The sequence below is a fragment of the Rhamphochromis longiceps genome, linkage group LG23 (genome assembly GCF_057381845.1).
Source record: "Rhamphochromis longiceps isolate RC_006_pf linkage group LG23, R_longiceps_female_GT1.1, whole genome shotgun sequence".
NCBI classification, from domain to species: domain Eukaryota; kingdom Metazoa; phylum Chordata; class Actinopteri; order Cichliformes; family Cichlidae; genus Rhamphochromis; species Rhamphochromis longiceps.
The window spans coordinates 10,223,138-10,239,964 of NC_140578.1; the positions used below are offsets into that span (position 1 = coordinate 10,223,138).

A 16,827-nucleotide genomic window follows, 5' to 3' on the forward strand; every position below is an offset into this window, starting at 1 on the left:
AAGGAAGGTTGGCAATTCGATCCCTGGCTGATTTGCTCTGCATGCCAGACATCCTTGGACAAGATATCAACTCCAAGTTGCTCTCTGATGCATCCATCACTTAACCACTTAAGCATACAAAAAGTGTGTGTGTGCGTGGACGGTAGAATGAAGCATTTTGAGTGCTTAAGCAGAGTAGAAAAGCGCTGTAAGAACAACCAGTCCATTTATCATTTGTGTGTGTGCGTGTGTGTGGTTGCAGAGGTTACCTGTCTGCCACTGCTATCATCTCTCAGGAGCGTCTGACTGCAGAGCATCGATGACAGCTTCATCTCGATCTGACAGACAGCACACGGTTATTCTCAGAGCTCCAGCAGCATTTCGAATCAAACAATGATGCTTTTCATCTTTACGATCATAACTGCTTATAAAGTAGTTGTTACTACAAATGCCATCCCACGGCACCATAAACAGCCCTGTTCTCACCTCCTCCACACCCCGCTGCGACTGTCTGGCTGGTCCTGCTTTCGGTTGTAGTCGTAGTACTGGTTCTGGTTCAGATTCGGATTCTGGTTCCAGGTCGGCGATCGGGTGTCGGCAGCAGACCAGAGTGAACGGAGGAGGCACCTCTTTGAGGAACGACACCACTTCTCTGCGAGACTTTCCGTACAGCTGAACGTCGTTCACCTACACAAGAACAAAACATGATTACATCTCACAGTCACACAGCTGCAGTTTGTCTGATGTCCAGCAGAGGGCGACTTTGATGGTACGGTCTGTGAGACAATGAAGCTGACGATGACTTTCAGCTTGTAATCTTACCTCCAGCAGCTCGTCTTCAGGTCTCAGGACTCCGTGTCTGTCGACGGGGCCTCCGGGCGCCACCGACGAGATGTAGTGATGACCATCAAAGGAGTCCAACTCGACCCCAAGACGCAGAGTGTGGACAGGCAGCAGCTTCGATGACTTCTGCAGCTCTTCATCGTCTTCGATCACGGGATCCAAATTCACCATCTGATAACACACACACACTGACTGAGTCCTGGATCTCAGCAACACTGTGAAGCTTTTAATAATTTTGAATGTCTTGTCTCACCAGGACTTGATAATTCGGTCCAAGAGCCTGCTCCCACTTAGCCCTTAGTTCTGCCTCTGTTGACACACACACACACACACACACACACACACACACACACACACACACACACACACACACACACACACACACACACACACACACACACACACACACACACACTTAAAACAACAGTTTTCTCATCAGCTTCAAAAAGTGTTAAAGCGCTGCAAACAAATAGTATAGTGTGAGAGTACTGTAGCACTTGGGCAGAAGAACACTGTGATAGTTTCACTGAGATGGTCAGAGCTCAGTGGACCACTGAGAGAGAATCGCTCTGTTCGAACAGACTGTTTAGACTCCTCTATCAGCTGATGCAGAGGTCGTCCAGTGACGACCTGGGGCAAATGGATGTGGGTGGCTATTGACTCCAGACCACCTTCTGACACAGGAAGTCTTTACCACATCATAGCACAGTAGCTCTGATCATTTAAGTCATATGGATGGATGGCTGGATGAATGAGGGATGGATGGAAGAATGGGCAGAAGAAGGGATGAATGGATGGATGGCTGGATTAACAGGGGATAGATGGATTGATGTGTTGATGGGCTGATGGATGGATGGGTGTGTGGATGGATGGATGAATAGGCAGATGGATGGGCTGGAGGATGGATGGAAGAATGGGCAGATGAAGGGACGAATGGACAGATTGAGAGATGGCTGGATGAATTGGAAGATAGGTGGATGGATGGGTGGACGGACGGACAGATGAGTAAATGGGCGAATGAATGGGCAGGTGACCTGACATGAGCGTGACCCTTGCACTGACCATGTGCGAGCCGGTCATGTGTGACTGTTCATGGATACGCTGAGCCGGCTTGTCGTGCAGCTCATTGGAATTCAACGCGTAAATAAAGTGTAAAGTAAGCAGCTGAGCGTCATACAGCGGTGACAGTCGCAGCAGATTACAGAGTGCCGGCACCTAATTTCTGGGAGGACGGTGCCGCTGCTGAGCTGCACAAAAACACCTCCATGTTCCCACCAATCCGTTCGCATGTCAAAGCGCTCTGAGGCAGCTCTGGCAGCCCTACAACAACAGCCTCTGATTAAATTAGCATTGCTAACCCCGGCCTTCACACAGCAATTAATCTGCAGCGTTTGGCTGAATAAACGGGGCAATACATCGCTGCGAGGCTGTCAGACAGCTTGGACACTTTACATCTGTCGGCCGGGAGCAGCCAAGCGGCGTGCTAAGTGTTAGCGTGGCGTTTTGGCCACTTAGCAAAGCTAATGAGGAATAAAAAGAGAGGAAATAATTCAGTGTGGAGAGCCGTTAGAGGCCTGCATCACACATCTTTAGAGGCTTTCAGAGAGAAGGCTTTTAACTGCCTGATCAGCATCATTAAACACACTTACCTCTTATTTATTCATAATAAATATCAAGTATTAAAGACGTCATCTGTCTGCGATAATGAAGAAAGGAGCTGATCTGAGGTTTTCAGTTACACAGATAACAATTCCAACACAATCCTGTTTTTTACAGCGTTTCAGTGACTTTGCCTGAAGCAGAAGTAGACTCTAAACACACCTGTATGCTGTGCTTAGAGTTTAAAGAAACGTGGACTGATGCCTGCATCTGTGTACGAGAGAAGAAGAAGAACAGCAGTGGGCTTTCTTGTGACACCACAGAGGAGGAGGAACTTGTGGATGACGTATGTGGGCAGCTGACGATGAATGAACCTTTATTTATAAGAGTGTGATCCAAAGAGGAGGGTAGCGCCCAGAGAAAAATCAGAGAAATCTAGACTTCCTGTAACTCCTGAAACGAGAATCTGTTATCAGGTTTAAGATAGCAGGTGTGGTTTGGAGGGAGGAAGTGTTCCCGTCGGCTGCTACGGGCGTATATTTCTTGAGGTAGGCGCTATATAGCAGGAGATGAAGCTTTGTCCGAGTGTGCACCATCAGAACCTTTCACACGCAGGTCTCAGATTTGAGCAGATAATAAGTCCATCCTGAGGCACCTCGGTTCAGATCGAACTGAACCACACTGCCATTCCTTTCTGGATCTTTGATCCACCCAAAGCCACGGAACATGCAAACAGACGTGAAGTGTTAATAAAATCAATCTCCACCTGGAGGAAGGTGATGATGATGTAGGTCTGTCAGGCAAAGGTCGTCTAACATTAAATCTGTTTTTCTGCACTTTCACCTCCATCATTCCTTTCTTCAGCTTTCATTATCAATTTCTTGCACTTTCATCAAGAAACCCCTAGGGTCTTCAAGCCCCCCGGTTTTTTTGGGTCTTTAGTCCTGACAGACCGGAGACATTTGTCCCTGAAGACCACATAGATCTGCTGCTTCATGATTGAATGACAAGCACAACCGTGTGTATGTGTGTGTGTCTCTCACCCCTGTTTAGCTGTGCTGAGTTTAGGTCTGTTGATTCCTGCTTCAACATCGTGGATCCAAACCCAGACAAGTGAGCTTTGACCTCCGATGACCTCCTGAGAGAAACTCGAGAAGGCTCTCTCTCCACTGACAGACACACACGCACACGCACGCACGCACGCACACACACACACACACGCACGCACGCACGCACGCACACACACGAAGTAAGAATTTGTTATTTTAGGACAAAGATGTGACTGATGTCACTGATAAACATGAGATTTTAGGAGCACTGACAGCACTGAGCTGGTACCAGCGTGGCTGAGAGAGGCCTCAATAAGGACTGTGGATCAGGTCTGGGGGTGGGTGTCTATTGACGGCACAGAAGCATCAACCAATCACAGAACTGAAGCTGAGGCCCCAGCAGTGAGTCAGTCCCCATAGATCCCCATTTTTAAACATCACAGCACAAATAAACATGTTTACAGTGTGATAAAAAAAAACTGTTTGATCATTGTGGATAATTTAAGGTTTAAGGTCGTGGCCTCTCTGATAGGTGGATGGAGTAAATGAATAAATCCATCCATCCATTTGCTTCCACTTATCCTTTTCAGGGTTGCGGGGGGTGCTGGAGCCTATCCCAACTGTCATAGGGCAAGGGGCGGGGTACACCCTGGACAGATCACCAGTCTGTCAAAGGGCTAACACATAGAGACAGACAACCATTCGCACTCACATTCACACCTATGGGCAATTTGGATTAATCAATTAACCTATCTCCACAAGCTGCATGTCTTTGGACGGTGGGAGGAAGCCGGAGTACCCGGAGGGAACCCATGCAAACATGGGGAGAACATGCAAACTCCACACAGAAAGACGCCAGCCGGATGGTGGAATTGAATTCAGGACCTTTTTGCTGTGCAGCAACAGTGCTAACCACCATGCTGCCCCTAAATGAATAAATGTGCCGTTTAATAGAATTTTGTATTTATCTGAAAGTCTTTCAGAGTTTTGTTGTCTGTAATTTATTCATCGAATCTCTGTGGGATGCTGACAGTGGTCCTGTAAGTCCATCTATCTAAACACAGAGCAGATCACCCAGGAGCCCTCAGCTCACTCTGACCTTTGACCTCCTGACTGATGAGTATTTATTTAAGCTCACTTTCCCGTCGGACTCTCTTCATAACTCAGAGCAGATAAAAGAGCCATAGAAACAACCAGATTATAACAAGTTAAAACCTGAGCCGATTTCCTCCTCTGTGCTTCCTCGGTAATGAAATGAAAAGACGTCTGGAGGAGATAAGAGCCTCGCACTCCTCCTCTTTTTTAAAAAATCACCTGCTTCTCTCCGACCTGGAGGCTGACCAGTGCGGGCCGCTGGCCGACCGCAAGACAAAAAAATGACCCAGAAGCGGGCAAATTAATCTCTGTGGACGGCGTGAAGGACAAATCGCAGCCTCCTGCAGCAGAGTTTGGGGAAATTACACCGAGTTGTAAACAAATTTGTCATCTTAATCTGGGTGAGAGGATAGAGGCATAGGAGGGAGGAAGAAAAGCTGCGATAAGTTTAGCACAGAGTTAACTTCTCCCGCTGGAGCACATTACTGTTTCAGCACCATGCAGTCAGAGCTGTGTCCAGCCCCGCACACATCCCGGTGACGTCAAAAGTCAGTTTATCGTTCTCACAGAAGCGTACTCGGGCTTCAATTTCCGCCTCCTCGTTGTGTGCCGAGTCAGCGTGATCTGCAGGCCGGTGTCTAACGGGACGCTGTCGCCGGCTCTGTGCACAGTCAAGGTGCTCATTTAAGGACTCTGTGGGTCCCCTGACCTACACCCTCCCACAGAATCAGACAACCACTGTGACGCACACAGACTTAACCAGAGTGCGGTCAAAGTACTGACGCCATCATTTAATCGCACAGGACAGTACTCAGGAAACACAGACTGGCAGACAAAACTGGATTAAAACATTTATCTACCTTTATCCAACGATCTCTCCAGAGCTCTGACTTTCTTCCTGACCAGAGTGAGAATGACAGTCTGACCCGTCTGCTTCATCACCTCCTGAACCTCCTGGTTGGTCAGACCGTGCAGACTGACGCCGTCCAGCTGTGACAGACAGACAGAGGAGGAGAAAGAACAAGATAACATGAGTGCAACCGACCAAACCGAAGCCGATCCAGACCACATTCAAGAATCAGCTGAAATGATGGGGAACCAGGGAAGTGGCAGACGGCTCAAACAATGAAAGATTTTTGATTTTTATTAGCCTGAATGTGCCTCAGTTTTTCTGCAGAAGCCTCCAGAACCACTTTCCTCAGAGGAGCTGTGCAACTTCAACAATTACAACCTTTTATAGCATCACATAACTAATCAATAACCAGCCACCATATGCGGCATGGCAGGAAACTTATCCGGCAAACATTTACTCAAGGTCATGTTTTACTTTGGCTCACGCTTCATCCGTGCAAGAATCCATCCATGCACACCTGCCCCCTGAAGCCCAAACAAGAAGGAGCTCATTCCTGCTGCTCGTATCCTCAGCTTCATTCTTTCCGTGTGGATGCGGCGCTCACAGCCGTGGATGAGTGCACGAATGTAGACCACCCAGTAAATCAACAGCTTCACCTATACGCCCAGCATTCATCTCCACAACATCACCATCACTGCTGACACCACCAGTCTGTCATTCTCCTCCCCCACCTCCCCTCATTCTTCAACAAGACCCAGTGACCCTTCAGTTTTCTATGTACTTACCAAAAACATTCATGTCTGACGAGAACAGACGCTCGTTGAGTGCTAAATCTAAGCACTCGTCTTTTTCAAACTCTTCTTAGAACTAAGCATGCAATCTAAATACTAGAGATGGCACGATACCACTTTTTTATGTCCGATACCGATACCGATATCATAAATTTGGATATCTGCCGATACCGATATGAATCCGATATAGTGTTTTTTAATCAACAAAACTGTTTTTTAAAATATCTTGCTGCATTTTGCAAGTCTGCAAGTTCATACTCAAGTTTAAAACAACAACTACACTAAAGCTATTCTGTTATACCTGTATACAAAAAAAATATTTCATAGTTCAGCAATACTGATCAATCTAATAAACTTAGACCTACACCATCTTCCGTATTCTGGTATTTTAAAGAGTACTTAGCGTAAATATTAAGCAACCTAACTAAGAGGGTTCCAACTCCCAGCAACAACAAAATTAAATAAATAAAAAATAAGGAACCACCCCTCACACTCCACCTCATGATGCTTAATCGACGTAATCAACCTTAATTTGATGCAGTGTGAAAAAAAATGCACAGAAATCAATTATTTTTCAAGAAATATTAAATAGATTCAACATCTTTCTTCAGCAAAATTGCAGACTGCACAGATGGTACCTTCCCAAAGTAAAAAGTACTATAGCTTACTAGGGTATATATATATATTAGACTTAATAGTCACTATATACAGTAATTGACTTCTATTCATTTTGCATCAAATTAAAACTTTGGGTGTCAGATAATTATTTATTAAAAGCTAGACATTTTAAATGAGAATAAGAAAGAAAAGTATGTCTTTGTGCCCCCTTTTCCCAGTTAATGCCCTATCGGCCCCCCTGGCTAAACTTTGCTAGATCCGCCCCTGCACAGTTACCAGCCGTCAGCTACGTAGAAAAAGATCCTGGTGTAGAAATTAATATTAAATAAATTCTAACAACAGCTTATCAAGCTTAAACGTGCTGCTGTTGTTCAGCCGCTGGTTTGCTCTTTCTGGCGCAAAGTGGACCAAAAACAAACGAGAGACAGACTCGCGACAGAAAAGCCGATCAGCTGATCATTTAAGCAGTTTCACGATTGAAGTAGCAGCCGGAGAGCGAGAGGCAGTCGCTTGTTAAGCTTAACGTGGGAATGCTTTACAAACATTCAGAGATGGACTTACACACTTGCTTTACTTCTCTCGGGGATAACTTTGTCGGAGATGAAATGCCGGGTTGCTAGCGAAGCTCCACATGCTATCCAGACCACCGACAGGTCCCGCATGCCACAGCCGCTCTATCACGTGATGCATATTGCTCCGACGTGCTAACGTTCTGAGGTGAGTTACGGCGTGTTGCAAGTTTTGTGAGGTGCTTTCGTGATATTTAATGGATCGGATTACATTTTTTATTTTTCTCCGATATCCGATCCAGTAATTTAGGTCAGTATCGGACCGATACCGATACGTAATATCGGATCGGTCCATCTCTACTAAATACTTAAACTCCCCGACCCACAGCAAGTTGGGAGTCACAAACAGAGACCCCAAGCTGAGACCGCCAAACCCGATACCTCCCACAAACTCTGTCTTTAAAGATCAAGAACAGAAATGGTTCAAAATCCAACACGTGCCCAACATGAATAACTGACTGCTGGCAAAGCAAACCAAGCGCTCACTGTGGTCAGAAACCCATCCTCCTGAAGCACCCCCACAGCACAGCAGAACACAAACCGGGTTCACTTATAATAAAACAGTAGCTTTCTTACAGCGATCAGTCGGTCTTGGACTTGGATGTTCCCACTCTGATCCGCTGCGCTGCCGGGAACCACGTGTTTGACAAACACACCGACTGCATCTGAATGGAGTGAGAGACAAACAGAGAGAGAGAGAGTTAGTGCTATTACCTCACAGCATGAAAGTCCTGGATTCAAATCCACCACAAATATTCACACACAAACAACTGAAAGAAGATTTCATAGTAAAAGTTTTGAAAGTTTCAGTTGGTCTAGACTTGGACTGAAGGCTGACGGTCAGAGAGCCTCATGTGACAGAGCTCCGTGTGATGTGTGACGTCCTTCTGGGACAGCACAGTGATTTCTCTCTCACCTTGGCTGGTCAGAGGGTTGTAGCCGACGATGGAGATGCCGAGGCTCTGTCCTTCCATCTTGGAGAGAGTAACCTCATGGATCTCGTATCCTTCCAGATTGGGCTGAAACCAAACACACACACACACACACACACACATATGCACGCACGCACGCACACACACATACAGTGAGCTTACATGTTTTGGCTCAGAGTCACCATGTGCTTGTAAGTTCGTATGAACTCACCGCCTTGCTGAAACGGCGCTGGGGCGGGTTCTGGGGAGGCAGCTTGGGGGTTTGGGGTGGTAAAGAGGAAACGGGGGCAGAGACAGGAGGTGGTGGGGGAGGAGGTGCTGCTGCTTGTTGACCTTGGGGGTCTCTGGCGATGAGCATGTTCACGCGGCTCCCGCACCCCTGCAGCACCTGGACTACCTGGTCGCTGGTGAGGCCGCTGGTAGGTGTTGCCCCGATTCGAAGGATGTGGTCACCTGTGCGGAGGCGCCCATCCTGATTGGTGGAAAGCACACAGATGAGATCAACACACCCCAGTATTCGGTCTACTCTGGGGTAAAACTGGCCGTAAACATAAGCTTCAGCGCTCTGACATTTCTCACCGTTGGGATTTAACGCTCATGAGAGCACGCAGTGTGATTACACACAGACCCCCAGAACATGAGGCTGAAGACCAGCTCTGAGCTTTAACAATCCCAGTGATTCTCTTCACACAGACGTATTTCTTATATTTTAAAGTCTAAACTCACCCTGTCGGCCACACCGTTTCGTATCAGCGTCCTGACCACCACTCCGGACGTCTTCCCGCCCACGATGCCGAAACCAAGACCAGATCCATCATTGACCAGCTCGATCTCCTCCACGTGGTCCCACTGATCCTGCAGCACAGACACGGGGTTACTGAGCGGAGCACAGAAAGTTCAGCGAGATCCTCAGAACCAGAACCAGTCAGCAGACAAAGCTAAAGCATCAATATACACGAGTCCTGCTTTAAACTTTATTTAACTAGAAGCTCTAGTGTATCAAAGCTTCTTTTACAAACAAATCAAAAAGACCAGATCAAATTAATAATCAGTGAAAAAAGAGAATGTTTTTACTGTGTTTACTTTCTACTCAAACTACATTTATAAATAAAGATCATTATTTTAGACTGTGCACATTTTTCTTCCGCCCTCTTTGAACTGCAGGTTTTACTTTGCCATCACAAGACTTTTCCACTGGTTCCAGATCTAGAAGAGGTTCCTGGTTCATGATCTAGAAGTGGTTCCCCACCCTGCCAGAATAAACACTGGTGTTGACATGCACAGCAACATTTTGTCAGTGACAGACTGACTCTGTGGCAATGTGGGTGGATCCCGTCGGGCACAGAGGACCCACATCACACGCTGATGTTAACATTTATGTGTTCTGCCTAAAGAGAGGAGAGCCATATTTCTGTTCAAGTTTAATGTTACAGTAAAAAGAAAACCATGTTCTCATTGCAGCTTGTTGATCAAAGTTATACCATGAGTGCTGTGCTCCTCCAGCTCGTCCACACCAAACGTCTACGGTTCATCTTTTGCTCGTCGTCCATCAGCTGGTAGTTTTTCAGGAATTTCAGTGACAGCTGAAAATAAAACTGCAGCCCTGAGTTAACAGATGTCATTCTTCTGAAGCTGCAGTGCGGGCAGAGCGATTTGACCCGATCAGCCCTCTCAAAGCTGCAGCTGCATCTTTTAAAAGCAGCTCCGTGAGTTTATCTTCATGTTTCTCAGTCTGCAGCCAAGCCGCCGCCTGGTTATCTGTCCCAAGGTGAAAGGTCATTAGAGTGAAGCAGGTAATTACCAGCTGAGAGCACTTCCTCCTGCCTGATAGCAGCTACTGATCAATGAGAGGCTGCAGAGGCTGCTGCTAACACGCACGGGCAGCATTTGTGAAGTGGCTGCACTCTTATTACAGTTTCCATCTGATAGACGAGGCCTTCCTCAGTATAATGAAACCGACCTCCTCCTCCTCAGCTGGTCCCAGGACGCTGGAGATAAAGCTCGATGTGTTGGACGCTCTGTGTTCAGGAGACGATGTGGTTTTAATGAAGCTCTCTTATGTTCCTCACAGCATTCCTCCACCCTTAGACCTTTTTCTGCACCTTTTAGTTATAATGAGACATCCTGATGCTTTGAGGTACCTCAGTGTTTCAACCCCATCTGATGAGACGTGACAGCCAGCATCAGACTGAGCTTCTCAGGTTCCCACTGACTGTCAAACATCTCCAACCTTTCTGGACCCCTGATGCCGCCTCCTCCTGGGCACTGAGCAGGGTGTGGTAAAGTTAGTTTAATCCTGATGCAGAGGACCTGCTGCACACTCTGAGAGGAGCAGAAACACCTTCACTTTTACCTGAGAGCCTGACGGTTTCAGGGCCTCTGTGCTCACAGCAAACACTGATCTGATTTAAGCGTCTCTCTCATCTCTGCTGCACTCTGGCTGAAGTTAAGTGATAAATAAAAACTATTAAAAGCCTCCTCCTCACTCTGCTCTCACACGGTTACTGAGCTGAGTACAGGAGGACGTTAAAACGTGTGCGAACTCTGACATTTAAATAAGCCGAGAAGATTTCAGGAAGAAAAACGAGGTGTCGGACCGAGTGGGGCCGGACTGTTAATGCGAGGCGCGGAGCACAGGTTAGCCCGAGCTGTAATCACTCTGCTCCGCTCTATTGTCGGGTCATTATCACGCAGAATTACACTGTCCCCCTTGTTTGGTACCCTCCTCCTCACGCTTTGCTGGATCCGAGCCATGCTGAGGGCCTCGGATGCCCGCTTTTGTTTTATTCATGTGCTGCTTCTATTGAGGTCACGTTTAATGGAGCTGTGGGCATAAAAACACAGCGCTGCACTGGGCTTTAAGGCCGTTCTCCTGGCCCGGCTAACCATCAGTTAGTGAGCTCTGCTGGGCAGCTTCAGGTGTCTCTGACCTGCCATCACAGGCGACGTGCTGCACTGGCGTCAAAACTCATTTCTGCTGGAATCCGTCCGCCACCGCCAGGAAATTCTGCACTATAAAGCCTGCCATAAAGAACGCCATAAATCAGCCAGTCACGCAGCTTTTACTGCTTCTGTCTATTTAGTGAGTATTATCCCACCATCGATTAGGACGCCGTGACGGCGAACGCACTCAGGAGTTCAGTGGTAATTTATGGCTGTGCTAAAACTGTTGAAAAGCAGAAAGCACAGGGATAAAAAAAATAACAGATTGTGCAGTTAAAGAAACCTGGAAGGGCCTTTAAGACTGGCCGAGCCTAACTTCAGCAGAAGTTACCCACAGGAAGTTGCTAAACTTCTCTGGGAACTCTCTGGGCTTCACCATCAAAAGAGAGAAAAACTGATCTGTGGAGCAGTGAGGCGTTGGCTGCCGGCAAAATACAACAATCACCATGACCCTCCGTCACATCCACACACCGGGTTTTGCTGGCAGGTGAGACTCACACCTTAAGACCAGACCTGGGTGATCTCGTAGAAAAAAAACACAACTGCTCTCAGGTGCTAGTTATCCTGGTTTGTTCCCGAATGAATGAATCTGAGCCAGCTCTCACTTCAATGTTTCAAATGCACAGCTGCTCCTCCGGCAACACAATAATCCCTGAACACACTCACTGATCATTATCGAAGCCACTCCTCTGTCCTGTGTCTAGCACGGATGGACAGATGAGGAGTTCTGATTCTGGACAAACGGATGACTCTCTCCATTCCTGCAGCTGAACCTATTCCAGGGAACTTTATGAGCTCTTCTGGCTCCAGGAGCAGATCAGTGCGTAGCTTTGAGCCTGAGCTAACGTTCAGTCTGCTGTACTGGAGCAGATCACACAGAGAAATCCTGACAGGCGAGGACACTGCAGCCAGAGGTGCTCTAGTGCAGCGGTCCCCAACCTTTTTTGCACCACAGACCAGTTTATGCCCGACAATATTTTCATGGACCGGCCTTTAAGGTGTCGCGGATAAATACAACAAAATAAAACTAGTACCGGTACCGAAAAAAGAAGATTTATTCATAACACACGTGAAAAGACCCAGGAAAACCGAGTTAACGATAAAAACTATAACAAAATAACGCTGAAAACTAGGGCTGAACGATATATCGCATTTGCGATAATATCGCGACATGATCAAGTGCAATTTTCTAACCGCAAAGGCTGCGATTATACTCTGGACATGTCCAAATTCATGGGCTGCATCCTCCTGAGGCCGCATTTGTAGACCGATTACGTCACAGCGACGTGCCGAAGGCTGTCCAAATTACTACCATATCCCAGAATTCATAGCGCGGCCCAGCCAAACTCCCGTTTCCAGCAATGGCGGCCGCTACTAAGTTTTAAAATTACTCATACTAATCTTTCTGGGTCACAAAATAAACTTTTAACATATTTTCAGGCGAGAAAGTAGTTGTGTAAACATCAAATATCTGCTCGGTTTATCAAGATATCCCATATTTGCAAAAGTGCTTCGACGTTTTCAGAGGCGTCTGCTACCCACCAGCTCGACAGCTAGCCGGGAGCTCGAGGGTTACTGATGCGGCCGAGAACGGCACAACTCCCGGCACATCATTTTCAGATCACCGCGGAGTTTCGCTGCTCGGGTTAAACGTAATATATACGTCACTTAGACAACCTAAAAATGTTATTGTTGGGCTTTTTTCAGTGTTTTGTTTGTTCGTGAGTAAATTGGTTTGGCTGAGATTAAAGTTATTAGATTAGATAAAATAAAACTTTATTAATCCCCCGGGTGGGTTCCTCCTTGGTTTTCACACAGCTGACTAAACGTCAAACAGAAAACTTATTAAACAGAAGTATGAGACAGTCGAGAATTTACACCAGTGTCTGGTTATATTTTAGATAGCAAGAAGCAGACGGCCGAGTTTATTAAACTCCACCGAGACAGCGGTGACGCTAATCAGAACCGTCCAATTTCACGCCTTTAAATTTTAAAGGCGTGTTTGTGTGTGTGTTTATACAATTGCTATTATGTTTGCACTTTATGTGTAATGTTACTGACTGCAAAGATCAGTAAGATGTGTGTATTTTTTATTTATTAGTTTTATTTATTTAATATTATTTTTTAATTGAATGACTGTCTAGTAGTTCACAGATGTCGAAAAACTGAGTGTGGTAAAGCCACTGATTTTTTTTATGTATATTTCTGCAATCTGCACATTGTACTGACTTTCATTTTAATGTTTACACCAGGGTTCCTTGTCAGCACTTTATGCTCAGATGTTTGTAAGCTAAAAATAAACTATTGTGTATGTTCAAATATACTGTTGTGATTGAAGAAGTTAAATAAAAATGTCAGTCATCAATTCATGCATCACCTCATGTCATCATAACAGAGGTCTGTCTTCCAGGAAAGAACAGTTTAAAATTAATGTAATATAGTATTGGCCATACTATATGATGTATTGCTTGTCTTTGTTTAATAATACAGAAGACAAAGACCTTAAAAAATAATCGCATATCGCATCGCAATCGCAATATTGGGGCAAAAAAATCGCAATTAGATTATTTTCCATAATCGTTCAGCCCTACTGAAAACTGATAAAAACCCTGAAAGCCACACATTTCACACCTGAGCCTCAACTCTCGCGGCCCGGTACCAAACGACTCACGGACCGGTACCGGTCCGAGGCCCGGGGGTTGGGGACCGCTGCTCTAGTGGACCCTAACTTCTTACAGATGGCAGACTGAGAACAACCTGAAAGGGTCATGTGATGACCCCAGATCACCCAGGTACCTGCAGGTACTGATCTGAGGCCAATTAGCTGAACATCCTAGAAAATGAATATAAAGTCTGAACAGCAACGCCTCCGCTATAGGAAGCCAGCAGTTTGAACCCTAACCCCTGCCCCCCAGTCTTCAGGAGAAGATGCAGTAAGTCGAGGGCACCTGAAGCTCCAGGTAAACGTGTGAGCTGCTCCATCACGTGACTGTGACGAAGACCTTTAAAAGACAATAAATAACAAATGAGATGTTTCTGACACTCAGACACAAAGTGCGAGGAGCCGCGAGCTTCACCCATGAAATAAATCCATCTGCAAGTGCAACGTCACCTACAGTTTGATCTCTGACCTTTTATCATGGTCCAGAGAGTAAAAAGGCAGGCATTCATAGCTGCGTCATCATCTCATTTTTCTCTGGCCCCTCCCTCCCACCTCACTGCCAATCTTCACCTCCCGCCATGTCGACATTCATCGATCGCGCCTCCACTCAGACTTAAACACATATTGTCAGGAGCGAAGCTGCAGGTGGAGCACTAACTCGATTTCCTTTCAGCTTTAAGGTCAAAAAATCAACCGAGTCAAAGTCAGCTTGCCACAGACAGGAAGTGTCACTCCGATCCACAGGCGTGGTCCCAAAGTGACCTCCAGTTATGAGTGACAGCTCGCTGTTTGTGCACACCTGTTTGTGTGTGTCTCTTTGTGTCTGTGTATGCGTGTTTCATATGGAGCGATAAAAATCAAAAACGCTGACGTCTGGTTTTGTGTCGCCCTGATGTTGGAACATCCTCTGAGTTCGGGTTTTTTAAAGCTGCTGACATCGTTTTGGAGTAAACTGTTGATTTCACGACTTGTTTTGGAGTTTGCTTCAAACAGCTGACAGTAAAGTTTTACTGTGTGCGCAGTTCCATCTGTGCTTGTTTTACTGGATCTTATTTAAAGCGCACACCTGGATCAGAAATGCCGTCCCTTCCAGGTTTGTGGTCTCAGCATTCTGTCTGTATTGCTGCTCTGGATCGTTTAGCCAGAGAGCTTCATGGAGCAGCTTTCAGACGTCAGGATGCGAGAAACGGCGAGTCTGCAGACTCGCACATGAACAGGAGGTGTTTATATTCCTGCAGACCACGAGGTCGCGCAGTTTGCTGGTGACTTTTCCAGCTTCCATACAACAGCTCAGCCTCTGTTCTGGAGTTACACAAACAACAGGAACTCCTCTTTACACTGATGACAACATCAGGCTCCATTTAAACTCTGCACACACCTGATATGATAAAAAATACATCCAAGCTTTGAAAGCCGCAGGTGGTATAATTATAATCCATATATCAATACATTTTTTGTCTCCTCAATGTGAGAGTCTTTCCTGTAATCATTCACTCTCGTGTTATTTTCTCCTGTTAATTATTAAAAGCTTCCAAACAAGTCTGACCCTGGACGAGTGCAGAAGCGAGACATGTGAGTTTTCCATCCTGAGCGTAGTTTGTGTTTAAATGAGAAACTCCTTTGATGTGTGAGCCCATCCTGCTCCCTGTGAGGGAACGAAAATGCAGACGCCAATCCGTCCAATTGGTGCATCCCTATTTTCTGAAGCATTTAAACATCATGGGAAAATCCTTGAGTTGTCGTCAGGAGTCAGCTATAGTTTACGATAATTCGACTGAAGTCATTTCTACAGAGCATTAGATCTGCGTGTCCACAAATAAATCAGAGTACGGGAAACAACAATGTCTGCATTTGTGATTCAGTCTGTGCTGCTCACAATCAGCCAAAACATGAAAACCACCTCTGTAACATCGTCAGAGCCCCAGACACAGAACGTCAGAAGTCCAGTCTCTTTTAAACCTTTGAATAAATGCCACAGTTTCCTTACCGGGTTGATTGGTGTTGTGGGCGGCAACGATGCGTCAGGTGGGCGGCCTCTGGCCACCACCAGCTCCACCGTCTCTCCAGGCTGCTGCAGGAGGGAGAGCGCGTGCTGTTGGCTGATGCCCGGCTCCAGAGGACTGCCGTTTATCACTAGGATCTGGTCCCGCTCCTGCAGACGCCCATCCCTGCAGACACAGCACCACATCCGTTGGAGCGGTGCATACTTACTTTAAAGGCAAACTTCACTGCCTTTGCCTTTAAAGTCTGCACCCAATCACTTCTAACTACCAAAACATGTCAGCCACACATGATGGTCGCATGACATCATCTGAGCAATGCTGGCAGGCTCATGTTGGACAGCCAGACGCTGTGTCAGGTAACACCAGCTGATTCAGCCACACATCACACACATGTAAATTTAATGTTTCAAACATTTTTTCTATTAATTTTCGTCATGTTTGTCGTGCACAGGCCGACTCCGATCACACAAAACCAGATGAAAGCTCCCCTTGCTGTATGATGGGAATAACAGGAAGTGGAATGGCACATAGCAGTTCTGCTCCAATATTTTCAAAATAAAAGTTTAACATGACGCTTTATTGCTGCATTAAACAACTTCAGACCTATCCACTGATATAAAGTTTTTCATAATTTTTTTAATATTTTTTAGGTTTTTATGGCTTTATTGTCATAAAGACCCCTGTTTATTTTTTTGAGGGGGTAAAAAACCATAATATGCAATATTTTCAAAAAATGAGTTGCAAATGGAACTACTTGGCATGAGGTTATTAGAGCCTTGGATAGGTAAAGAATTCAGAATAGAATTGATTTGGATGCATTATTATTTTTGGAGCAATAAGAGTTTTTGCAATATACTTCCATTGGTATCACTCGGGACCCAAAATGGTCCC

The 16,827-nt window shown here is 46.0% G+C and overlaps 1 protein-coding gene across 9 annotated transcripts in view; it reads right to left on the reverse strand.

Annotated features, from left to right (window-relative positions):
* Positions 1-16,827, reverse strand: part of patj (PATJ crumbs cell polarity complex component) — a 92,093-nt gene that overhangs the window by 67,624 nt on the left and 7,642 nt on the right. For all 9 annotated transcript variants that reach the window (XM_085398106.1, XM_085398104.1, XM_085398110.1 and 6 more), the window contains 11 exons: positions 15,921-16,101; positions 9,055-9,183; positions 8,540-8,800; positions 8,313-8,415; positions 7,973-8,061; positions 5,426-5,555; positions 3,465-3,590; positions 1,076-1,131; positions 802-993; positions 466-666; positions 249-317 (listed from right to left, as the gene is read on the reverse strand). In XM_085398106.1, the coding sequence (XP_085254232.1) occupies positions 249-317; positions 466-666; positions 802-993; positions 1,076-1,131; positions 3,465-3,590; positions 5,426-5,555; positions 7,973-8,061; positions 8,313-8,415; positions 8,540-8,800; positions 9,055-9,183; positions 15,921-16,101 (1,537 nt within the window). The remainder of the gene's footprint in view (positions 1-248; positions 318-465; positions 667-801; positions 994-1,075; positions 1,132-3,464; positions 3,591-5,425; positions 5,556-7,972; positions 8,062-8,312; positions 8,416-8,539; positions 8,801-9,054; positions 9,184-15,920; positions 16,102-16,827) is intronic.